A 26,351-nucleotide genomic window follows, 5' to 3' on the forward strand; every position below is an offset into this window, starting at 1 on the left:
AGGATCACATGTTTTCACGGAGTGTTAATGCTTTGCTCCGGTGCTCTATTAAAAGGAGTACCTTAATTTCCAAGTAGATTCCCTAGAGGCCCTGCTGCCACCGGCTGGTAGGACAAAAGATGTTATGCAAGTTTCTCATTGCGAGCACGTATGACTATATATGGAAAACATGCCTACATGATTAATAATCTTGATGTTCTGTCTTAATGCTATTTCAATCCTATCAATTGCCCAACCGTAATTTGTTCACCCGACACTTGTTATTGGAGAGTTACCACTAGTGTAGATAGCCGGGAACCCCGGTCCATCTCTCATCATCATATACTCATTCTACATGTCATTGGAAGTAGTATCAACTATTTTCTCGGTGCCATTGCTCTCATATTACTGCTACTGCCGCCGTGTTATCGTGTACTATCTGCTCTCATATTACTGCTGCTTTCACATCACCCCCGTTACTAGTGCTTTTCCAGGTGCATCTGAATTGACAACTCAGTTGTTAAGGCTTATAAGTATTCTTTACCTCCCCTTGTGTCGAATCAATAAATTTGGGTTTTACTTCCCTCGAAGACTGTTGCGATCCCCTATACTTGTGGGTGATCATATGCCCACTTCTCTGAATCAATGCAGTTTTGGGTCCTTCGGGACCTCTCCACTTGAACACAAATTCGATAACAGATTAACACAAGCATACTTCAAGACTTGTGTTCAACACTTATTGTACTAGCACTAATTTTTTCCAACAACACAAGCGTCATAAAAAGTAATATAAGAAGTATAACAAAGCATTGTATAATGAAAGTATCAAAGGTAGCATCAACCATATCATGTCGGAAATAAATCTAATTTGGCACAACAATGAGAGAATTGCTAGTGGTATCATGATGCGCATGTAGAACCATAGAAGATTACTAACAATCACATCTTATAGACACATCTATAAATCTGATCTAGGATTCTACAAAGAAATAAGTAAATAAATATGATACCGCTTAGATAATGCTATGTATTGTAGAGATAGTATTACCTCCCTTCCAAAATATAAATCTATAAATCTTTTTAAAAAGCTATTTAATATTTCGGCATGGAGGTAATAGTACTCGTCAGACTTAAATAAACATGTAGCCAGTGAATCATCTTGGGCGCGTTCGGTAGCCTGGGCCAGAATCCTGGCTCACTGGCGCAGTGCTGCAATCACACCTGCGCGTCTAGAACGAGCCACAGGTTGGAATTGGCATGTTGTTTGGTAGGTGGGGCTGCATGGTTTGGGCTGAAAACGGATTTCTGTTTGTTTGGCTGCAGCCAACCAGAAATATCAATGAAGATGAGATTATCCCTGTTTGGTACCATCCATGCATGCCTAAGGTTACCTCATCTGTACAACTGGTAGCCTTACCATGCTCTCACCTCCCATCACACAGATATCTGTTGATGACAGTTGCAGACTAACGAAGCTACCAGTTCACGAAATCAGCCTTAGCTAGTACGAATGGTAGTTCATAACACGATACTCCCTAGCTACTACAAATGGTAGTTCATCATCACAGGGCCGTTCAACATACGGGAATCAAATAGGGGTTCGAGAAACAGGGGATCATAGGGGGGTTCTTCTTCTTCTTCACTTCTTCTTCTTCACTTTGTTCTTCACTTCTTCACTCCGTCACTGCTTCTTCTCAGATGATGGTGCTGCATCTGGCTTCCCACATTGCGTCTGCCCACTATTGCCTTTTCTCCTTCCAGGCATCATTGTCGTCTGCGTTCACGCCATTGTTGGTCTCTACTTCATCAAAAGTGATAACCGCTTCGAAGAACTCATCCTCGCCCCAACCTAGGATCCAGTTGTGAAGAATGCAGCAAGCAAGGATTAGCTTTAATTACTTGATTGTCAAAAGTGTGAAATAGTTTCTGGTCAATGACCTTGAACCTGTTCTTCAATGCAGCAAAGGCTCTCTCAATGGTTACTCTAAAGCTTGAGTGTCTCAGATTGAACAACTCTTTCGCATTCTTAGGTCGGTGCCTGGGAGAGAACTCGCTGAGGTGGTACCTTGTTTTCCTGAAGGGAGGTAGAATACCAGGTCGGCATGCATATCCAGCATCTCCAAGGTAGAACTTACCCTCAGGGATTTGCAACCCATCAGGCCTTGACAAGTTGTCTGCCATTATGCTCGCATCATGAGCTGAACCCTCCCACCCAACAAGCACGTAGGTGAATCTCATATCGAAATCCAGATTTGCTAGCACGTTCTGGCTGGTGTAGTGCTTCCTCCCGCGGAATGTTGCAGACACCGATCTCGGTACCTTTGCAGTGACATGAGTACCATCAATAGCCCCAATGCAATCATGTAAAAAAAATCACACAGTCATGTTTCTGACAGTACCACACATCTGATAGGTAGAAGGAACATGATTTGTACTCACCCAAAAATACGGGAACCACCTGTAGATGTTCTTGATCTTGGCTAGTGTGTTCGTTGATGCTGCCTTGATCATTTCACCTCTGAGCTCCCCAATTATGTACAACACCTGCTGGAAGTACCGAGAGATATCATTCGTGGATCGACTGAATGTGCTATGGATGACTCTAAACCTCTGGTTATGATCCACGACATGAAGAAACATTGCGATTTGTTCTTCGACAGAGGTGTGGATACTATCAGTCAGCTGTCCTCTAGCCCTGAACATTTTCACACGTGCATAGAAATGGACTCTTCTCATCCGTAGCATCTGGATAGCCTCTACATCGTTGCAGTTGTAGATGTGGTTTAGGTTGGCAATCCTCTCCTGATCTCATTGTAACATAGGGCCGTAACTGACATGAGGAAAAGCAGCATGTATAACGGCTCTCTTGTGGAGGATCTAGCCTTGTATGCAAACTATGAGTGTTGCGGCGTGATGCACAAGCTGAAGCTGGTCGGTCTACTCAAACAAGATCTATGCATTACGAACGGTCTTATACAACCCAACTACTTCTACCAACATGAATCTGACAGTACAGTAGAGCAGAGGAGTTTCCCCTTACCTTCGTCATGACGGACGACAGACACGGCCAAAAGCCGCCTCAGATGTGCGTAGGCTCCACCGCGGCTGGAAACGACGACCCTGGTCCGGCGCTGGAGACCGAAAGGAGATGCGCGCTGCCAGATCTGGGTCGCTGCAGCCGTCGCCGGTGTGAAAATTGGGGGAAGGAAAAATTTAGGAGGGGGCTTATGGAGAGGGTAACCGAAGAGGGAGGTTACCCCTACCTTTGTCGCGCAACGCCGCTGGAATTTCGGCTTCTCCCGCCATGTCGAGGCGGAGCGTCTGCGCGAACGGTGTTGTTGATTTTCATCTCGCCAGTGCCTATCCCTGGAGTAACTGTCAAACTGGGTGTTCCTCCAGGGACTATCCCAGGGGTGCTTTAAGACCTGTGCTATGCAAGAACGCGACTGAGGGCAGACAACCAAACAGATCAAAAAATACTGGGCCGATGCAGCCAAGGGACGCCCAGGCTACCAAACGCGCCCCTCGTTTCATTGGAGTATATTTGGGAAAGCTGCAAGTCAATTAGCATGTGGCAAAAAATGAACAAATATGACTCGAAGTTAATACCAAAGAGGAGTATTAGGGCATGGCCAACGCCTAGCCCCAACATGTCGCCCATCAGGCCAGCTAGGCTCGGATGTCAGAGCTCAGCTTCGGTAGTCGCTCCGCAGACTGTCAGGGTCGCTTGCAGAAGAGGCCGCCTCCTCCGGTGAGAAAGAGAAAAAGCTGAGGAGAGAGAAGGGAGAAAAGGAGAAAACGAGAAGGGGATTGGACATGCAAGACTACAGTGCTACTTATCCGGTGAAGAAAGAGAACATGAGGACAGAAAAGGTGGGTCCCGGTAAGTGGTGGTCTCCGTTGTGAGATTTTTTTTTTTTTTTTTTTTTGAAAGTAAACACTTGTATTTATACCGTAGTAAGGAAGAATACAAAGAGTACCAAGTACAAATACAAGGAAGACACTGGAAGGATACAGGCGGACAACTGTCCACACACTATTGCAAAGAAGCCCCTAATAGAAAAAACAAAAAGCAAACGAGTCCTGAAGAAGCTTCTTGCACACCGCCACCACAGCTCGTCGCCGAACTCCGACGCCGTCACCGTCGCCGGAGGGGAAGACTCGCAAGCACCAAACCAGGGTCCCGAAGAGGCACCTCGCGATGAAGCTTTTTGAGCCGCCGCAGATGTAGCTCGCCGCGGGAGGCGAGGTCTTGAACTCCAAAAAAGACCATCGACGGCCGGGGAAAATCCCCATGCCCCGCGGGGACCTTGCCGGAGCTCCTCGCCGGGAAAGGTCGAAGAAGCCGCTCCAGCTCCACCTCCAACTAGCCACGGCCGCAGCCCGTCCGCAAGCATCCTTCGACAAGGCATCGCCCTCCTCAACGACCATGGCCGAAGGCTTGGACGACACCACACCCTGCAATAGAGGCCGGCCCGGCCGGCAAGTACCGGACCGCCGAACCTCTCCTCCACAGCCTCCCCGCCGACGCCGGGGAAGACACCGTCGGGACGAGGGGAAGACCGGAAGGACCTTATTCTTCTCCGGCTTCGCCGTCCTCGCCACAGCCTCCGCCGGCAAGAAACGAAAACTATCTACACGCCAAAGAAGAGCCGGGCTCCCTCACCTTCCGCCGCCAACTGGCGACGAGAGGTCGAGGAGAACGCCGGCCTTCCCGGCGGAGACACCACGAACTCCCCGCTCGCCTCCCTTTTCGCCTCTACTGTAGCTGGAGAAAAGGAGAAGAGACGGGAGACTTCTCTGCACGAAATAGATTTTGGGATAGTCTCGCAAAGAGGGACGTGCGAGCACGAACCTGAAGCTTCCCGTTGTGAGATTTTTGGTCTGGTGGATGCTTCATCTCCTTCTTTTATCTTTTTGGACATGAGGCAGTATCAAGTTATCGCCACCATTGCTCATGCCCATACTACCAGGTGTAGGTGCTCTCTTTTTGTATGGTCATCCTTTCTCTTTTTATCCCAGGAATCTTTTGGATGGTGTTTAACTTTTGATCGATGCAGCCAGCAGAACCATCGCATTGCGAACTGAGAACTGAACGTCACGTGAATCTCATAAAAAGAAGAAGAAGAAACGTGACGTTAATAAAAAATAACGTAAAGCTTGGCCGGTAACCTCATGCGCCTTTCCCTCATTTTTGCTGCGTCATCGATTCGTGGTCCATGTGGAAAATCGCCGGTTGGGGACACGGTGGTGCTTGTCTCCCTCGAAAACAAATACAGTAGCTGAGGTGAGATGCCACTGAGCGGTTCAGAAATGTTCTAGCAGTAGCAGGCTCTACGGCGGATTTGGTGGCAGACCGATAGATAAGCACATGACACAAAAGTGGGCGGAAGTGGCCTTGCTGGACGCATGATCTATATTTGGTTCCTGGCGCGTGCTATGGAAATTAGCGGAGTCTCAAGATAGTACGGGGTGAAAAAACCGAAAATGCTATTCCGATCACGAGCACAAATGGTCTCGTTTTCTAGACCACTCGTTCCTCTCAGATAGGTGGTACTTGAGTTGTATTCATCATTGTATATTGATTTTAAAAGATGGGGTCTGCAGCACCGGGGCCCACCTCTACTCCTATATTTATTGTTACTCCTAACGCTGCTGTAGTCGGTACAGAAGGGAGAAAACACGGTACTGCTGGCCTTTTTCTTTCAACGGCGTACACCTCCGATAGGTAGCGCAGCTGTAGCTGCCGCGAATGTGCTCCTCGGTCAGTCCGTGAGCGTCGGCAGCCCACGCCTTGAAGCAGCAGGGCCTCCCTCCACCGTCACAAGGCCCGGGCCACCACTGCATCAATCACCGTGTTGAGGATCTCCGGCTCCATCAACAGCCGCTCCACGCTGCTGGCGGCACCATGTCCTACAAGGCATCGAACGCCGCCGAATAGAAGTCGAAGTCCAAGGCCGCCGAAGCCAGCAGGTCGTCAAACGAACCCACCTCAAGGTCAAGGACCCGAGATCTCGCCGTCCTGTAAGAGCTCGTGGAGGAACAGCACACTGTTGACAGCCAGCGTCTCGACCAAGTCCAACTCAAGGCCAGTGGCTGGGTCGGCCGCGAGCTGGGCATGCAGAGAAGTAGCAGCGGGAGGTTGAGGGAGCTGGCTAAGGCGCAGAGATGGTCGCTGGTGCGGAGGAGCATGTCATGGTTAGGGCCGGCGTCGATGATTCTGGCGTCGGCCGGGCCAAGGTTGCTCTTGGTGCTGTCGCAGATGTCTCGGAGTGGAAGCTTGAATTGGAAATTCTTCGTCCGGCCGGGCTAGTACAAGGTGAGACTGAAAGTGAGCTTGCTTGAGTAGCTCGTGCCCCAGGCAAAGTTAGCTTATAGAATGAGCTAGCGTAGCTAGCAACTGCATGGGCATCGCATCCATCACGAGCGATTCTATAGACAAAAGCTTGGCGAGGCGGCCATCGGTGCGTACGGTGGCAGGGCAGGGACATCGTCGGGCTCGGGTGGATCGATCATGGCATGAGCAACAACAGTAGCCTAGTAGGTCGTGGGCGCAGCACATGGCCATCTGTACCATAGGTCCAGCTGCACTTACACCGTCACAAAGGTCCCTCGCACTGACCGTCAAATCTGCCCACCGTACTCCGCTGGCAGATACTACTCCCATACGGTAAGCATACTCTTTGCAATCCATATTTCAAATAAAGAATTGCATGGGTCCACAGCTCTAGACAAAATGAATGGTCCACAAAACGAGCTCATGTGTGCCTGTGAGCAGAAACGCCTCCCCCAAAACGTGAAAAAACTGAAATATTACCCACCTGACCCTCGTGCCCCTATGTAAGGGGAACTTTGGTTGAAACCCTAGCCACCGGCCCTCTCTCTTTTTCCACCTCTTTCCGCCGCTATCGGAGGAGGCGGCTAGGCTAAGCCTGCGTCGTCGTTCACGACGGAGCAAGTCCCTATGTGCAACGGTGATTTTATGAAGATTCATGGTGGCTCTAGCATCTTGTTCGGCGTCGTCCCCTCCAATGTCGTGGCTTCACGGCTACGCGCCTGGCGAGATGCCTAGGTCGCGATGATAGCATCTTGCCAGCAGCGCAACTCTGTGGACCATCCGCTACGCATCTCAGCGTCGGTGGCCTAAGTTGGTCCCGGCATTTTCGCGGCAAGGTTTAGGGTTCTAGATTCGATGCCCTAGGCCGTCGCACCTCAGGCTCCTTAGGGTTGGAGGCCCAACGACGATGGTGGATGGGTGGGCTGGCTGGATTTGGGAGCGATGCAGCCAGCGAAAGCCCATCCCGAATTGGTTGAGGCGGACGATCACGACGTTCGTGGGCGCCGTCACCTTGTTGGAGGCATCATGGATTTTGATTATGCAGATAGGATGATGTCAGCTTCACGCCGTTCTTTCCTTCCGAGGGCTTTGTTTTGAAGTAGGGCTAGAGGGTCTGGTAGTTCGTGTTGGTGGTCGGCGATGACTTGTGGAGCAACAACTATGAGGATGCGCGAGGATGGAGTCGCGACGATGATGTGGTAGATGGTAGTCATCTCTTCTGTGATGTGTCCGCAGGTTCACCGTCTTTTTTTTTGGGTCTTAAAGTGGGAATTGTGACGTTGAGGTTAGTGCATAGATGAGGTTCGGTTGGAGACGATGTCCGTGCGACAAAGACGACAAGTAACAAATAGTCTAGTTCGGTAATCCTTCGTGGTGCGAGCTCTGCATAGTTCACGTTAGCTCATCCTCATAACTAAGGCGGCCATGTCACTGGTGTGTGAGGTTCCATGCCCTTGTTGCGGTGAGCGTGTCTCAGGAGGACGTTGATGGCAAAGTCGGGTTCGCTAGCTCGTGGAGGAGAGACGATGATGACGCATGTGTGCTACTCTAGTGGCGTGCTTCTCCTGGAGTTTGTTGCATCGTTGTTGTGTGTCAGCTTAACTGGTTGTGTTGTACCGATTTTCGTTCGGTTACCCGATAATTAGCTAGGCAAATCTCTTTTCTTAATCAATAAAAATGGTAAATATAATTTTTTAATCAATAAAAATCTTAATTTTTTTTTGCCTTGTTTCAAAAAGAACACTCTAACATGGAAAAGGGTACGGATACATGACACCAGATCCAAGCTACACCGCTAATGCTGAATGAGAGCATCTCCAGTAGCGCCCCCCAAACCGTTCCACAAAGCGATTTGGGGCAGGCTGGACATTTGACCGCTGCCATCCGTGCCCCCCAACGGCCGATTTGGCCAGGCTCAACCCAATAGACTATCCAACACCATGAACCCGTTCGTGCTGCACAAGGTTGTTTAGGGGGCGTCGGAGCAACGCGTAGGCGATGTGGTGGGCTAGCCGTGCCATCAAAACAACACCGAAGAGCCGCGACTTTTCCTTAATGGCGGCGACAGTTTACGAGATGGAAGCAGGTGATACGTCTCATCGACGCTTCCCCTCCTTCACGCGCCACCGCCACCCTCATGTTCCTGCCCTTTTTCCCACCGCTTTCGCCTTTTCCTCGGCTCTTCCCTCGCTGCCTCCGTCTATAAAAACTCGTCGTTCCTCTCTAGCGCCACCACAACCCTTCGTAGTTCTTCCCCACTAGCCTCCACGCCACAACATATGCTACGACCGGCCTCAACGGTCGCGATAGGCCGTCACTCCACCTCCGTCTCCACTTTCCCCTGCTGAAGAACCTGCGCCCTCCCGCGAGCCCGAGTTCGAGGAGCCCATGTTCGATGAGTAGGAAGCCGGTGACGACAACGACTCTGAAGAGTACGCGTGCCTCGCCCGTGATGAGGCCTTTGAGGAGTATTGGCGACGCATCATTGGCATCTTCGTCGAACAGGCACCCATTGAGAAGGGTGCTCGCCATCTTATGGCGGACGAGCGGCACCAGCTCCACAAGGAGGCGCGCGAACATCGGGTTGTTGCATCCGCGATTGCCAAAGGAGCGCTAGGCGCAAGAAAACCAAGGGTGTGGGGGTGCGACGACAGGGCGGGGTCTTCGAGCGCCGAAAGACTGCAGGTAGGATAGGGGCCACTCGTAGTTTTCATTCAGCTTATAATATGTAACCAAAATTTGAGTGATTTTCTTTAATTTCATCACATTTCAATATTTTTGGACGGAATGCGGCTGTGACGTGGCTTCCCAACCAGCAACCTCTATCCGATCATCCGTCCAGCTGGGCTCCACCGACGCAGCCCCACTGCCACGTTCCATCCAGCTGCCACACGATGACACGACGACCCTCCCCCGAGTCACCGCCGCCGCCCTGGTCCGGGTCGGGATTTCCCGATCGAGGCGAGCGTGCCGGGCGCGGAAGAGGAAGCGAACCGGTAATTTCCTGCCAATAGCAATTGCAGCAACCAGACAAAAACCGGCGATCGAAGAAGACGAAGATGAGATAGATAGGGAAAACCCGTATTTATAACCCATCCCCCCCTTCCTGTTCCGGGCACGCAGCTCTAACCCCCAAATCCCCACTCCTCCAGATTTGCCCCGCTCCGCCACCACCGCGCCGCCAGATCGCAGCGCGGCCCCGGCCGGATCACCCCTCCGCGCCGGCCTTTCCCCAGGTGAGCTCCCTTGCCCGCATCGTCCCCTCGAGCTGCCCGATCCGTGCGGCGTTCGTCCTCCACGGGCACGCGCGCGTGATCTGATGCGCTACTTCGAACCGATATACATGTTATCTCTTCTTCTGGTCTATGCTTGGTTTCGTTTTGCCGTCCGCGGCGCCCGATGCCGCTGCCGGCGGATCGGGCAATGCGACGGCGCGCGCGGGGCGGAGAAACCGCAACAGCTAGCTCGGCAGATCTGGATCGGCCAGCTCGGCTCGACTGCGACTGCTTGCTGCCGCGACGGGGTTCGCCATCCCGCGGCGCCTCGTGGATCACGCCCGGGGTTGACCGCCTACAGGATCCGCGGCGGAGCTGGGTTCCGGGATCGTCGTCGTGCTTCCGATGCGGAATTCTCGTTTTCCGCTGTTCCGTTTGGTGTCTGGTCCATCCCGTGCGCCCGACGATCTGTACTACTAGTAGCGGCGAGACTTCGTACGGTTGATACCCGTAGCATCCTAGACGACGAACTGGATTAGGAGGGCGTGTGTGTGTGCGTTGTTCCCGAACAACCTAGGATGGTTCATGACAACTAGATCGGGTAACATGTGGTCAGTGGATAGGAACGTGTTTCACTTTCTCGGATGGAAGAAATAGAGGTATTCATGACAAGTGAAGCACGAGCTTATCCGGTGATAACTACCCATCCTATGGCTCTAGCCTCCGTGTTTTAAATTCCCAGCTCTTTCTGTTTCTGCTAGTACTGGCACCCAATAAGGATAGTTATGATTTCCACTCGACTCTTCCTTATTTGCTAGGTCCAACATTTCTTGAAATTGACAATGAGTATGCTGATTGGCTATATTCAGTCCAAATCACGTGCACACATGGTCTTGCTCAACTGATGCATGTTTTTCACACCGGAAACCTACACAACACAAAGGACCAGCACTAACCATGGTTAAATAAAGTACTCCAACAATTACCAGATAATGCCCATTGCGATGGTAGCCTGCATGTGTCTGAAGATTGGTGGTTTAGTGTATGCTACACTGCCTTGGCTGCACAATGTGACTCTTGACTTATTACCTGCATTCCGCAAAACCATGCTTGCAAGGCCAGTAACTTGATCCTGACCGAAACTATGCCAGCACGTAGCTCTCCCTTCCCCTATATGTAATGTAACTACCTTTACCTCTTCATTTAAGGGGCGCAAAAAGGAAGAAACATACTGGTTTTGTTAATGTGCTTATTTTTGAGATTAACATGCCTGAGGTCTGTGAGGACTTTGTCTACAGCAAAAAAATGCTCTGCCATACACCTTTTGTTGTTATTGAGTCCCTGGGGAATGCCTGAAACAGCTCTTTTTCCTGATAGGCCGTGTAGAATTTGTGCTGGTTGCTTTCTATACTGCTCACTCAATGCACAAACTGTAGTACTCCCCCCTAAGTTTCGAGGATGAGGAGTCAAAATAGCCAAGTAGACTGAGTCGCCATTTTCTCTTAGATCATTGCCATGGTTGCCAGTTTTGATAATAGTTTATTATGTGCTACCTATCTGCAGGGACATGGGAATGGAGGTCGAATCAGCACCAGTGCAGGTTAAAGTAGCTGATGCAGAAGTGCCCCTTTTCCAGGACACGGAAAGTAAAGCGACTGCAAAGGAGCGTGAGGAAGCAGCTGTTTTTGGTGCAGACAATGGCAAAGTTGCAGCAAATGCCACAAATGACTTGGCACCTCCAAAGGACGCAGTGGAGGACTGGCCTGAGCCTAAGCAAACTTACACCTTCTACTTCGTCAAGATCCGCTCATTTGAGGACCCTAAGCTCAGAGCAAAACTCGAGCAGGCTGACAAGGACTTCCAAAATAAGATCCAAGCTCGGTCAAAGATTTTTGAGGCTATAAAAGCTAAGAAGGTATTGTTCTTCATGCTCATTTTCATAGAAGTAGAAGCTACTAGTAGTCTTGATTCTAATTTGACCAGAAGTTTCATCAAAGTGAGCATTTGTGCTCTATTACTTCTGTATTTTCTCATTGAAGTAGAAAACTAGGAGATAAATGTATGAGCTTTAACTATGGCGATGTAACTCAATACAGTACTTCCTATGCAGACTGAGCGTTCCGCCATTATCGCGGAGCTCAAGCCATTGAGTGCTGAGAACAGGCAATATAATGAAGCATTTAATGTGAAGTTGAAGGAGATTGAACCTTTTAGAAACCGTTTAGGCAAGTTCCGTGACGAAAATAATTCTATGAGGGCGGAGAGTGCAGGTTTGTGCTCTTCACTTGAAGAGCTTGAGCAAGAGGTATGATCAACCCTTTGATAAGTCAACCTCTTATCATTCATTATTATAATTATTTTAATTAATTATATGCGTGTCTTTTCTCCATTTATTCTCCGTAGATCAAGAGATTGGAACACCGCATAGCTCATGAGAGCATACCCTTCGACGAGGAGAAGCGGTTGATCAAAGAAATCAAGAATCTTGAAAAAACCAGACCAAAGGTCTCTTCCAATGCTGCTAAGCGAGCTAAATTGCAAGATACTGTGGTTGAAAGAGACGCCATACAGGATCAGGTCAAAGTAAGTATTCTGTGCTGCAACTTCACATTTTACTGTGCATTTACCTCCTGAATAAATAAATACTAAGATAGCATTTTGATTGTAACTTCGCCTTCAGATCATTGGGGAGGGTCTGGATGGAGTAAAGAAGGACCGCCAAGAAGTCAGGTCTAAGATTAAGGTCCTGGAGGATGAGCTAAAGATTGTTGATGCTGAGTATCAAGCGCTTCAAGAAGATTTAGACGCAGCCACCGCCAGAAAGGACAAGGCGTACGATTCACTGAACGAACTGAGGAAAGCACGAGATGCTAACGTAAGTCAGACCTGAAACATCTCATGCTCCTGGTTAAATGTTTACTCTTGTAATGTTATTGAGAGTTTGAGACCGCCCGATTTCTTTAATTAGGAGTATTATAGTTGTGTAGCAGTTTTCATTAAATGTGTATGCAATGGGGCATCATCTTTCCCATGGTCGCAGCACCTTGATTTCTTTCCCTCGAGCTTGAAGATGAATACCGTTGATCCGCCAGCCTTTTTTAAGCCTGATGCTCTCTGTCAGCACCACATATTGATAAGATGAATTCTCTGCATCCATATATGTGCATTTCGTTCTTGGGTGTCTAATGTTATGGAAACCGTGTTAGGTGATTTGGATCTTATTGGTTTAAATGTTACTTTGGATATTCTAGTCACTTGGTGCTAATGGTGAAACATGCTTTATAGGAAGTCTGTATTCATCTACCACACTGTGTTTGCAAATTTTTTCGTTCTTTTCTAATACTTATGTGGGCGCTATGTTTTCATAATGCTGCCTTAATCTTTTATCAGAACGCATCCTTCTATCAAAATCGCAATGTCCTGAACAGAGCTAGGGAACATTCTTCTAGGAGTGAGGTGGAAGAATTGCAAGAGCTCCAGAAGACTGAGGTTTGATTCTACATCCATCTCCTGTAACTTCCATCTTTCGTTCACTTCCTTATGTCCATACTTATTATTATACTTTGGTAGGTTGAGAAGTTCATGACAGAATGGTGTGGCAGCAAGGCCTTTAGAGAGGACTATGAGAAGCGGACCCTCACCTCCCTTAATGGCCGGCAGCTGACCCGGGATGGCCGGATGAGGAATCCTGACGAGAAGCCCATATTTATCGAAACACACCAGCCAGCACCACCTGTGGTGCAGGAGCCTATCCCATCAAAGGTGCCTTCAAAACCAGCAAAGGAAGCTGTTGCTCCCCAAGCCGGTGCTCCCAAAGATGAGCCCCTTGCAAAGGCATCTGCCAAGGTAAAAGCTGCTGCGGTTGCTGATGATGTCTATGAGGCTGAGCCTGCCAAGGAGAAGCCCAAGCCTAAAGAGGTTGATGTAGCAAAGTTGAAAGAGATCAAGAGACAGGAGGAAATTGAGAAGAATAAAATTGCTTTGGAAAGGAAGAAGAAGCAGGCTGAGAAGCAAGCAGCGAAGGCTGCAGCCCGAGCACAAAAGGAAGCTGAGAAGAAGCTTAAGGTAGACACATCATCATCATCATCATCTCTCTCTCTCTCTCTCTCTCTCTCCCCCCTGGTAGTGTAACCATGTTACCAAACTTTTTTCAGAAAGAGGAGAAGAAAATCAAGAAGAAGAATGGGGAGACCGACGAGCCAACTGACTCGGACACCAAGTCTGATGAAGCAGCAGAAACCCAAGCGGAGGAGGACTTGGCTCCAGTTTCTGTCACAGTGAACAAAGAACAGAAGGAGAGAGTACGGTCCAGAAGTGCATTCACCAAGAGCAAGGCCCCGCTGCCAAAGGCAATCCTAAAGAGGAAGAAAGCCCAGTCGTACTGGTCATGGGCTACCCCAGCTGCGGCGATGGCTGCGGTTGCCGTGCTTGTCGCCCTGCTCGCGGTGCTGGGCTACTACCAGTACTACCGCCCGGCGAGCACCAGCAACTGATGGAAGGAAAGGCCCGTGCACCCGCCGCCCTCAGAGTATGATGCTTACTGGACCAATTTTGCAGGTGAGAGCAACAGAGTGCGTGGTCTGATGAGGACCTGAACTAAAAGACTGTAGAACCTATTCGTTTCTGTTAATGTGTTTGTTCGGTGGATAAAAAGTTGCAGTTAATTTTGGTTGGGACCTAGAGTCTATATACTGCGAGTGATATCATGTACTTTTAAAAGTGAAGAATAGATTGCCGTCTGAAATAAGTATGCATGTAAACATGCTGTTTGTGGATGTGTATGCATACAGTTGAGGCGTATCAGTTGTTGAACTGTGACGCTTTGTTCTTATGGTCTCGATAAGAATGAGTATCTTTTGGATCAGTAGTGGTCGATCGTTCGTGCAAGCCAATCGTGACTCGCTTTGTCAAAAGTAGGTTAATCCACCGAAATCATGATCATGATCATTATCGCATGTGCTTAATTTAGCTAGCATGAAATTTCACGGGAAAAAAGATGACCGCCCGTGATTTTTATTTACTCTTGTGCACAAACATTACAAAAGCAAGTTTTGTTTAAACATGAAACTAATTTGAGAAGTCTTTGTTTGAGGGCTTGGAAAGACATTTGTTCTCCAAAAAATGAAGGGGGTCTTGCATTAGGAATTTACAAGCTATAAACCAGGGGCTCATCCTTATGGTGGCTTGGAGAATTGCGGATCAATCAACCGATTTTCTCCATGCAGTGTTAAAATCTAAATACTTTCCCGATTCTTCTATTTGGCGCCCAAATACTAATCTAAGTCTGCCTTCTGGACCTCTATAATCAAAGTCTTGCCTATTCTTAAAGCACATTCAGTCTACCAAATTTTGCGGGGCTGCATCTCCATTTGGAGTTCACCATGGTGCAAAGATTGGACTCATATCTATGATTCTCTTATCATTTAGCATGAAAACTTTTCTTACCCAATCCAAGTTAAAGATTTGTGGACTCAACAAGCCTGGAACCATCAGCTCATCGACTCTCTCTTCCAACCTCCTATGGAGGCAACTATAAAGAACACGCCAATCATCTGTTCGCAGGATGAATATTTTTCTGTTGGAAACTAACGACTACGGGTAAATGTAATTCAAAAAGTGTATATCGTGCCTGTCTTCAATATTTGCAGGACCATGGAGAGCCAAAACCAAGCCAGGTGCATCCATCCACTAAGCAGATGCTAAACCAAATCTGGAAGAACAAGAAAATAATCCCGAGAGTCAAAGCTTTTGGGTGGAGATTACTTCGAAAAGCAATGCCTACAGGTGCGCGAGCAGGTAAATATAGCAAGCATATTAGCAAACTTTGTTGTAGGTGTGGAGTAGAGGAGAATGTGTGAAGAAACGAGAGAAGCGAGAGAGTGTGAAGTGAAAATGGATGATCTCATTGATGTACTGTTCAGGCCTTATATAGTATCTGAACAGGCGTCTTTTACAATATCGGTTACAGTACGCGTCCCTTCCGAACAGGCATAGCAACCCTTCGGAGAAGTTGGCGTTTGGACAACGCTAGAATAAGGCAACTGCTGGCAGTTATTACTAACACAATCCTAACTGCTCACTTAGCCTAAATATGACGCTAACTTATTCCTAACACTCCCCCTTGGACAAACGCTATCCATTATAATCTTGAGAGCTGGAATTCCCTTGTCTGATCTTGATGTTCTCCGATCTTGAAATCTTGAGAATCTTTGATCTTGTATAGTCTTATATCTTCCTAAATCCTGTGGGAAAATATAAGAAGAAAATATAGAAATTTTGATATACCATGGGTATATTATTGTCTCATTAAAACCTATATGAGCAATCCGTTGGAAAACTCATAAGGAAGAGAGTACAATATTTTTATTTATTTATCAGTTGATAATTAATAAGTTCAGTTATAGCCCCTGAACTTTGCATTCATTTTCAATATTGTTCTATATAGAAATCATATGCATTTGAGTAATACAAATGCTATTATCTTGATAGATAATGGTAGATGATTCTGTTGAATCTGAACTACATAATATCCGTCTAGATATGATTGCGAACACATTATGTATTGAATAGACTCGATGATAAAATCATTGGCATATACATAGGTCATGTAGAATCCAGGGAGGGATTTTCTTAACAACTAAATGTATGCAATCTTATCCGAGTATCCTTTTGAATAGGGAACTCTCATAGTCGATTGTACCACACAATCTTCGACTTTATTAATTCATGGAGTGACTTTTGAATTTTTTTTTACACAATATATGTTGTGATTGTTCTTGGACATTCATATAGATATCCAAGATGAGTGATCCATATGAGTATGAAATCACCGCGTCTATCAACTGCATGGATAGTTTATTTGAACTGCCAATAATATTGATATCGAAACGTAATTCCACTTATACCAAGAGGGTATGTTACATCATAATCGATGTCGGGTCTCTGCGTGAACCCTTTGTGCTACAAGCCTCGCTTTCTCACCACCTCATTGTTTTCGTTATGAACGAAAAATCACTTGTCTTCCAAGAGGGAAGATGACTATGAGGAGAGTCTATTACTGTGGTAAATACCTCTCTCTTGTTGAGCGAGTGCTATTCTTATTTAATTGCCTCCTTCTAGTTGAACCAATATATGAGTGCATGAGGCACTCTACCATGGATTTTGGTTCAGGGCCCTAAAGGTTTAGCAATCTAAGAATAAATATTTGTCGACAAATGTAGTCTTTATGTTATATGATTCTGTTGAATCAAGAAAAATTGTGGAAATAATATTTACATCTTTTTAACTCCGCGTGATTTCCCGTAACAATGGAGTCAAGGTGTTTCGATTTTCCAACATTTCAAATAGTGTGCACATTTATGTTGGGTTTGGATGATGAGCATCCGTTATGTTTTATTCAACTTGAGGTTGAACTACATTTACTAGTTGAGGAGATAATTTCCTCTATTTCCGCGGATACATATGAGAACTCATTTCTCATGTGACCATGTTTCTCCCCCTAATGCTCTCATTTGGGGAGAATAGTGGTGGTACGAGATACTTCCACTATTTTATGGCACATTGCATGCATGCATAATGTAATTTCATGACGTCTTTGTCATAAGTAAATGTATGTGGAAAATTTGCAATGTGTTGCAAATATATTGAACTTTTTATGTTCAGTTTTTAAGTACGTGAATATGAGGACTGAATGTCTGATGGCATTTGTAATTTATCGGCATTCTTTGTGGTACGAATCTCCCCCCAATGCCGAAAATGTCCTTATATTAAGTGTAATCAGCATACGGGTTATAAGCTATTCTCCTGATAGGAGCTTGAGATATTCATGATTGACGGATAATAAATAAATAATAATATCTCACATAGATCCTATACGCTGGAGTGGTGATATTGGTAAGAACCAAAATATCGCAGATAGGAAATACTTGTTTCATTTCCACGTACTTACTGCAAGGGGAAGCAGTATGATATGCAGTTGGAATGATCTAGAATAGATCTGCGCATGTAAGACTGCAGGTCTACAACAAGATGTTGGTATATTAAGAATATGTATAAGTGGTCATTGTAATTTTAAGGTGAGAGAGCTTTAAAATTATTTTTCTCATGGCACATGTGGTGCACATAAAGTCTGATGACTTGAGATTTGCAACTTTTAAGTTGTGACCAACATAATTGTTAATAATTTTCTTATCATACCTATTCCAGGATGATCAAGGCAATCTTGCCAAGTCTTGAATTTATCAAGGTTTTGAAAATTATCTTGTAACATAAGGTACGGGTTTTATGTATGTATAACATAATCCGAATAAAGGTATAATCAGAACACAAGAGTGCATTCTGAACTACAATAATAGTACATATATGGAGTATGAATATGGTTCTTTAGGAACCAATAATTGTTCTGTTATGCCTATTTACGGTCATAACATCGTCCTTACTCTTAGTAAGAGTTTGGAAATGTTTTGTTTCCCTTAAAAATGATAGTAGTGGTGGTACCACTCACTTAAATAGGATTTTTTTTATCGGATTGTTACCCGTAAATAAAATAGAATGTATATAATATATATTTATTCATATTCACCAACATAGTATTTATGTTACAAATATCAAATATAAATACATTACGAGTATTATGTCTGATTCACATAATACAATATACATAGTCTGATAGACTTTTTACATAGTCTGATAGACTTTATTCTACTTATTGTTATACAATATAACATTTTGTAGTAATTTAATGGCTAAATGACATCAAGTGTTTATGGAGTTTAATTGAGGTCTCCAAAAACATCTTGGGTGTAGTCCACAAGCATGTCTTCATCGAGGATGATATCGTCCTTTGGCTCGAATTCTTCAATAGAACTTTGAGATGGACCAACTTGAGAGTTGTCTTGTATGTCGTTGAAGTGAGCTTCAGCTTTGTTTCCATGAACATGTTTGACTTCTTTGCCATACTTCATGTATAGTTCCACGAGGTGTTCGGGCATACTGCATTCATTAGTACGATGATTCGTACATCCACACCTTTGACAAGTTTGAGAGTTGTCATTTTGGTTATTTTTATTGAAATGACCATTCCCCTTAGATGGACCGTTGGTCTTTTGACCATTGTTCAGTTTCCACTTTCCCTTAAATTTTCGGAAGTTCCTTTTATGGTTTCCAAATTTACTAGTAAAATGAGCATTAGCATGTGCTTCAGGGATTGGCATGGCGCCCGTTGGGCGAGCATTGTGATTTTCCATGAGAAGTTCATCATGCTTCTCAGCCTGAAGTAATGTGTATATAATTTCAGAATACTTTGTGTATTTCTGTTGACGATACTGCTGTTGCAATATCCTCATCGAGGGGTGGAAAGTGCATAAGGTTTTCTCTATTAAGTCCTCGTCTGAAACTTGCTTATTGCAAAATCTCAGTTTGGAATTAATCTTATGCACTGCAGAATTATATGCAGCCACAGACTTAAAGTCCTGGAACCTTATGAGAGACCATTCTCTCTGGGCTTCCGGCAACATTACTGCTCTTTGTTGGTCATATCTCTCCTTTAGGGAGTTCCATAAAGCTAGTGGGTCCTCTTCCATCAGATATTCAGTTTTTAAATCAGGATGGAGGTGGTGCCTTATGAAATGCAATGCCACATACTTTACCACTTGTGGTATTTCTGGAGCATTTTCAGGGGGTGTGGCAATGCAAGGGCCAAGGTTACATCCAGTCAAATTTATTTTCATATCCATGGCCCATGATAAATAGTTACTTCCATCAACTTGTAGTTCTTCAAATTCTTTCTTATTGATGCCAGCCATTTTTCCGCATTTGTGACCATGTATTTTATTAATTTTACTTGATAGTAAAATTATTTTGGTAAACAACAATTTTGTTCTAGAGGAACAATTTTAAGCTGATGCTTTAGAAACAAATATGTGTAGATCTTCGAATTTCAAGTTAACACATTGTAGATAATCTCCATTTTATGGAGTACATCTCTCAGTACTAGGAAGCATAATCTGACGTATGTCAGTAGACGCCAATCTAGTACCCTATGTTATACTTTGACTTCAATATATTTGGAAGAGCACTTTGGAGATAATCATTCATCGTAATGACAAATGAATATACCTCACAGTAATGGATAATCTGTATTTGTACAGTAGATGCCATTAACTTGTGATTCGCAAATATGATTCTAGATAGTCACATTTTTTTTTAGTCTCATATTTTATTAATGAGAATTTTGCACAAAATTGAATTTCAAATGCAAAAAAAAAAATGAAATTGTTGTACCGAATAGACATGTTAGAATATGCTACATGCACATATATAAATAACATGTCATATTTCATATTCGAGTAGACATGAGGTCTAGAATATAAATTTACTGTGCGACAGACGAACTGAGGTTCCTAAAGTACTACGCACGAATACGGATACGTGACAGATATGGAGCTTTCCTAGATTAGAAGGACTACTCTACACAACGCCTAATAATTAGTAATTAATCAGCATGTTATTTATTAACATGAGCGTGGCATGTAAGGCCTTTGGCCCACAGCCTGTGTCGGCACCGCTTTGAAGCCTTGGACCAGCAGGTCAAAAGGGAATCGAAGAGTGGATAACGCCCAGTTCGAGCATCTTCTTCTTCCACCGCTCCCCTGCTCCATGCGAGTGCCCACGGGCCACGGCCACAGGTAGTTCCATCAGCGGCGGCGGCAGGGACCATCCGCGGAGGATGACGCGCGCTTCCAGTGAGGGCGTCGGGAGTTGGGGTACCGGCTCGTCTTCCTCTTTCTCCGGCGCTGGGAGATTGAGGTCGGGGACGGGGAGAGCCCGAGGGGAGCGTGCGGGAGCCGCGGCGACTACCTCCTCCTTCTTCACCAGTGGCGGGTGCGCGTCCACGAGAGCCGCAGCCGACGACGAGGAGAACTCCGGCACATGCACTGGTTCATAGCCCGGCGGAGCGAAGTGCTGCATGTCCTCGTCGGATGGCGTCGGGGACGGGAGGCACGGTCCGAAGCCGTGGCGCATGCAATAGTACATCGTCGGAGGCGATGCCGGTGGTGGCGGTGGTGCCAGGAGTTCCTCGTCGCCGAAGTCGCGCTCGGGGTCGTCCACGAGCCAACCGGCGCTTGGTCCGCCCAGCAGCCACTCCATGGGCGGGACGGCGAACTCCGGCCGCACCGGAATCAGTTCGTCGGCGTCCGCGCTGATATTTGAGGCTGAGGCCTCGTCTTCATACACTGCGTCCACCACTTCTTCCGCGGCGACCTCCGGCGCTGCGACCTCCGGCGCGGCGACGACGGCCGGCTCTGCAGCGGCCACCGGGGTTTGTTCCCGGCGCACAATAGCCGTGGTGCTTGGCCCTGGTGCTCCAGGGGAGCGGTGGCACTGCAGCGGGCGGTTGTCGTGACGGTTGTGCTGCTGGGGCGCCCAGCGGTTGCCACGAACGGGGCGGCGGAGGCCACCGCCAAGGCCGAAGCGGCGACGGGACACCCAGCGGTTGCCGTGGTGGCGGCGGCGGAGGCCACCGTTCCACTCTGGGCGACGCTGATGGCGACGGTCAGAGTTCCAACGGCGAGCGGCAGCGCGAGTGAAAGTCTGGCGAGAATAGTTGGAGCGACGGTATTCCCTAGCCACAAATTGAGCGAAGCCATCTTTACTCACCTTTCTCTGTTCTTCTACTATTGCCTATTGCTTTGGCAGAGACAAGTGCATGATAACGTGTGAAGAAACGAGAGAAGCGAGAGAGTGTGAAGTGAAAATGGATGATCTCATTGATGTACTGTTCAGGCCTTATATAGTATCTGAACAGGCGTCTTTTACAATGTCGGTTACAGTACGCGTCCCTTCCGAACAGGCATAGCAACCCTTCGGAGAAGTTGGCGTTTGGACAACGCTAGAATAAGGCAACTGCTGGCAGTTATTACTAACACAATCCTAACTGCTCACTTAGCCTAAATATGACGCTAACTTATTCCTAACAGAATGAAATACATTTTTTCTTCACTTGTAGCTTTGCAAGAGCTGCTTGGTTCTGTGAGCACATAAGAATTGACTTACTCGTTGCAAATACAGACTCTCTCACTCAACTGCTTTTGAATATGTTAAATATGGATCATCCTTATGCCAACCTTGAAAATATTTTGACTTTTATGTGGTGCATTTGGAAAGCTCGAAATGACTGTTTGTTTAATAAAAAAGACATCAATCCAAAGCAACTATATCATAGGGCAAACACGAATATGGAGATGTTGGTTGTATTGCAGATTTCAAAGAATAGGTTGCAGGTTGATGGAGCACTTCACAGGATTGGCCAAGATATCAACACAAATAGCAATACAGGTAATAGAGATGAAGGTCAAGGCCAGGATCTAGGCGCCAGACTTGGGGAGACAATCAAAACTGATATGTCAATTATAGGAAACAAGATTTTCTCCGATGCAGCTTGGAAGACAAAAAAAAGTCCCAGATACTCAGCGAAGAACACTAACAGGTTTAGGAGTCTACTGTCAACTTCAACAAGGCAATCTTCAGGCAACAGTACTCGTTCAAGCTTCGGCGGAGAAGTCTCCGTCGCCGCTTCATGCTGAGGCACTTGCCCTACTTCTTGTGGCGCACATTGCAAATCAGGTTCAAGCTTATCAAGTCACCTTGCCCTCGACTGCAGTAGCTTCAACTTCAAGTACACAGGTGCCCTGGGAGATTAGAGAGCAGGTAGCAAAGCACAAACATATTTGCAGGGAGCTACATTGAAAGATCTATCACATCAAAAGAGATATAAATGGAGTTGCTCACAACTGTGCACATCAGGCGATCAGACAATCTCAGTCTGAGCCTGTTTTCAGTTGTATAAATTCAGCTCATCGTCACGGCAGTTGCTCTATAGTTCTACGATTCCAAAACTTCTATCTTCAGGGTATTGTACTGTTTGAGCTGAATGAAATTTGGCACCTCCCTTTATTCAAAAAAAAAAAAAAAAATAGGAAACCCCTTCTCTTTTTTTTCCCAAGTTATTTCCTACAAAACAAAAGGTACGCAGCAAGACAGGCCAAAAAAGAATGGTTCTGTGAACTTCCCTAAAAAAATCCCTCAAAAAAAAAATGGTCTGTGCTACTGATCATCTACTGTTAGGTTTCCTTGTGAATTCATCTAACTATCTCAAATTTACAAGCTGGTTCAATTCCTCCTAAATTCATAGTCTCTAAGCTGCATCTCCTGGAGCAACGCTGAAGATTCTGCCCACAACTTCTTGGCCGCCTCCATGTCATAGGACAGCGCAGAAGACCTGACGGTCCTTCCGTTCCCTCCAAAGAAATACTTCCCAGATGCTTCCTACAACGCAATGAACACACCACACAACTCAAACTCAGGGTTGGTAGTAAGTAGGATATAGATACGTCGTCTTTCGCTGCTAAATGGCAACTTTGCGAGGATTTGACAGGAAGCTTACAGGCGGTGCCAAGGCAGCGTCAATGATTGCATCGATCCCAATATCAGGCTTCTGTAGGAGATTCATGACACGCAGAACAAAGAAGGCGAACCGAGAAAGGCATGGAGGTAGCTCCCGCATGATGCCTGTTTCTACCACACCAGGGTCGGCAGCCCTAGTAGTATGAAATGTAAGACTTCAAATAAGCGAAGGAACGGATTTCAAATAGTGAACTATTAGAAAAGCTCAAGGTACACATAAGCATGTAATGTAGCCGCAAAAAGTTCAGTTTAACATATAGATGAACCCTGGAAACTATCCTTGCATGTCAAATATAACTGAACAACTATTTAAGTATAATATTCCGCAAAGACTTTGACATTTGGATCAGACATGTTTGAGTTTACTTGGTAGAAATGGGCAAGAAGCTGATACATGTCGTATCATGGGAATCAAATACGACTGCAAGAATACCAAATGGAAGGAAGGCACACAGGACAAGATTGACACATACATGACAGAAATACCAGAAGATAGGTGAAGTTGTCGATGAAGTTCATATGAGAACATCAGTAAACAAACTGCAAGAATATAAAAAATGAGACCGATATATTTTATTAGATAAGAGCTGCATGAAGTGAAAACTAAAGCAGCAAGACATACACTTGGTATACTCATAAGTAGAGGCTAAGGGGTAACTTCCACCAACTGAACGCTGACCAAACTTCACTCTCCGTAGTGCCTCTTCAGTCACGTCAATTTCTGACACTGGAAATGTAAAATTTGCATTAATCAAAAAGAAATTTACAGGCAAAGAAAGGGAAGCTAGTACAATGGTTGTATCATATATCTGGAGTGGAAACTAACTTCTGCTGCTAGAGCAAGTTCCAAAGCTAAGAAAATGGTACTGTACATATAAAACACCAGATTCAAAACAGACGCAACATGGAAATATGTGGACAACAAGATTTCCGCAATAGAGTTATCTATAGCAACCAAGAAATCCACAGATAAAATAGTTCGACAGCAAGATACAAACAAAAAATAACCAGACCTACAGAGACTAGCCTCTGGCTTTTTTATAAAGGAAAGACAACCAATGCCACAATTGTTTGACCTAGACTGAGAGATAGTTCATACAGTTTGTGTATTATTTTCAATAAAAAGATACCAAACTTACCACATCTGTGTGTGAAAGACGTTAGATTAACCACTCGGGATGGTACACGGCTGTTCTTCAGCAGTGGTAAAAGAATGCTGGTCAGCATAAATGGACCAACGTAGTTTGTCTGCATCATTCTGAAAGTTGCAAGATTAAGGTTCACTTGGACAACTTTCTAGTAGATAAAGAAAAACATAAGTAACGCTGATACCAGAGGAGCATGTGGTCTGGGGAACACGTTTTTTTCCCAAGAATAAATTCAAGTTCAGTACGTACTCATCAATCCCATCCTCAGTAAGTCGATGCGATTTCGCAAGCATCCCAGCATTATTTATCAAAAGCTGAATGGAAGGCTCCCGATTTGAGTCTCGAATCCACTGTTTCAGCGAAGTCTCGAACTTCTTAATTGATATGTAGGATGTCAAGTCCACTTGAAACGCTTCAAGGCAGGCATCAGGCTGTTTCCTTCGAATTTCTTGCGTGGTCTGTGTTACAAAGAGTGCAGCGGTGATGAAAATGGTACACATGAGCAAACAGGCATTCAACGCCGAGCTCCAAACAATACCTTAGAAAGCAACTGTGCAGATCGTCCAGCTGATACAAAATATAATCCATATCATTTTAGTCCGAAAAAACAAAGTTCCGGACAAGGATGAACTAATTTGACGAGAATTAAAAAAAGGAACATAATGTAATCAAGAATTCGAGATGCAAGTTTATCTGAGAACTATAACACGAAACATGACATGGGTGTTTGCAGATTCATCAGAGCACATGTGCCATGGCTTTCGAGAAAGAACACACTCTGCAGACTGCAGTCATAGGGCTTTGCTGAAGAATGTGAGCACAGACGTATATAGACGCGATATTTGACACAAATTAGCAAGGAAACCATCAAACTAACACTAGAGCATCATATCCTAATGGGCGTTGGCAAGTTGGGCGATACGCACGAGACAGACTACGAAGGCGCACCAAGTGCTCGACGAAATGTCCGCACAAGAACAAAAGATACACGCGACTCACCGAGCACGACGTGGTATCCCTCTCGCGCCAACGCAGCCGCCGCCGCCTGGCCGAGCCCCGACGTAGCCTGCAGGCATACAGCATCAACGGAGCACCGTCAGTCACAACATATAGCGCGGGAAACTGGACAATAGGTAAACGCAGGTGCTAGGGCAGTTCACGCTTACCCCGGTGACCACGCAGATGGGACGGCCGCCGCCGCCGCCATCACGGCCACCTACATCTCTCCGGCGGCGAGAGTTGGCGGCCCGGCCGTGGAGGAACAGGAGGAGGTAGGAGTAGAGGAGGGAGAGGGTCCAGAGAACGCCCATCCGCCAGAACTCCGGCGAGAAGACCATGCGCAGCGCCTCGCGGTCCATGGCGACGCGGCGGGTCTTGCAGGGCGGCGCCGGCGTACGGTTGGATTGGTCGCTGGGAGAAAACCTTAAAAACCAACAAGGCCGTACAAAGATTCAAAGATTTTTTTTCTTGGGATTCTGTAAGGGGATTAAAATTGCATAGCAACATTTTCCGTAAAGCCCCTTTCGTTGAAAACCCATAGTGCCGTTTTAGAAAATTCTTACTACCTCCATCCTAAAACAAGTCAAACCAATTAAAGTTTGACTAAATTTTTAGAAAAATCTATCAACAAAATGATATTTTGTAGATACCATATAAAAATATATTTCATTATATATCTAGTGATATTGAATTTTACATGATAATGGATTATGGTAAAAATTTAGTAAAACTTGGCATAGTTTGACTTTCTAAAAATAATATAAGTCTTAAGCTTTGGAATGGAGGTAGTATTCGATATTATATTTGGGGAAAATATGTGGCGCGAAATCGTGAAAAATATGTTAATGTTAGGGTTGCCAAAAGCCGGTGGCGAAGGATGGAAAAAAAATAAGATCAAGCAAACTCTAAAGCCTAATAAACATTGATGCAGATATTTAATCTCTAAAACTTCGACTCTAAAAGTTTAGTTGAGATGCATAATGTTTTTCTTCCAAGGTGTAAGATAAATAGAAGAAAGGATATACGAGACAACATAAGAGCATCTCCAGCCGCGTCCCCCAAAGCGTCCCCCAAACCGCGTCGGATTGAGCGTTTGGGGACGTGTTTTGTTCGTGCCGCCTTTAGGGGACGTCGCTCCCCAGCCGTGTCCCCCAAACGCTGCCCCTAATCAGGAATTCAAATTGTTGTATTTAAAAGAGATCGTTCCCG

The 26,351-nt window shown here is 45.8% G+C and overlaps 2 protein-coding genes across 2 annotated transcripts; one reads left to right on the top strand and one right to left on the bottom strand.

Annotated features, from left to right (window-relative positions):
• The first annotated feature begins 9,445 nt into the window (after positions 1-9,445).
• LOC124651604 (proton pump-interactor BIP103-like) lies at positions 9,446-14,306 on the top strand. Its single transcript, XM_047190656.1, has 8 exons — positions 9,446-9,552; positions 11,095-11,446; positions 11,642-11,836; positions 11,935-12,114; positions 12,212-12,406; positions 12,922-13,020; positions 13,102-13,596; positions 13,686-14,306. Exons 2-8 carry the CDS (start codon positions 11,099-11,101, stop codon positions 14,022-14,024), a joined length of 1,851 nt encoding a protein of 616 aa, XP_047046612.1. The 5' UTR covers positions 9,446-9,552; positions 11,095-11,098; the 3' UTR covers positions 14,025-14,306.
• Positions 14,307-22,522: 8,216 nt separating this feature from the next.
• On the bottom strand, positions 22,523-25,606 carry LOC124651811 (retinol dehydrogenase 13-like). The gene is made up of 9 exons (XM_047190846.1): positions 25,310-25,606; positions 25,143-25,209; positions 24,682-24,710; positions 24,393-24,601; positions 24,135-24,253; positions 23,618-23,722; positions 23,469-23,535; positions 22,976-23,129; positions 22,523-22,857 (listed from the first exon to the last, which is right to left on the bottom strand). The coding sequence occupies exons 1-9, from the start codon at positions 25,499-25,501 to the stop codon at positions 22,702-22,704; spliced, it is 1,098 nt and encodes a 365-aa protein (XP_047046802.1). The 5' UTR covers positions 25,502-25,606; the 3' UTR covers positions 22,523-22,701.
• Between the last annotated feature and the right edge of the window lie 745 nt (positions 25,607-26,351).

Source organism: Lolium rigidum, chromosome 5 (assembly GCF_022539505.1).
Source record: "Lolium rigidum isolate FL_2022 chromosome 5, APGP_CSIRO_Lrig_0.1, whole genome shotgun sequence".
Classification (NCBI taxonomy): Eukaryota; Viridiplantae; Streptophyta; class Magnoliopsida; order Poales; family Poaceae; genus Lolium; species Lolium rigidum.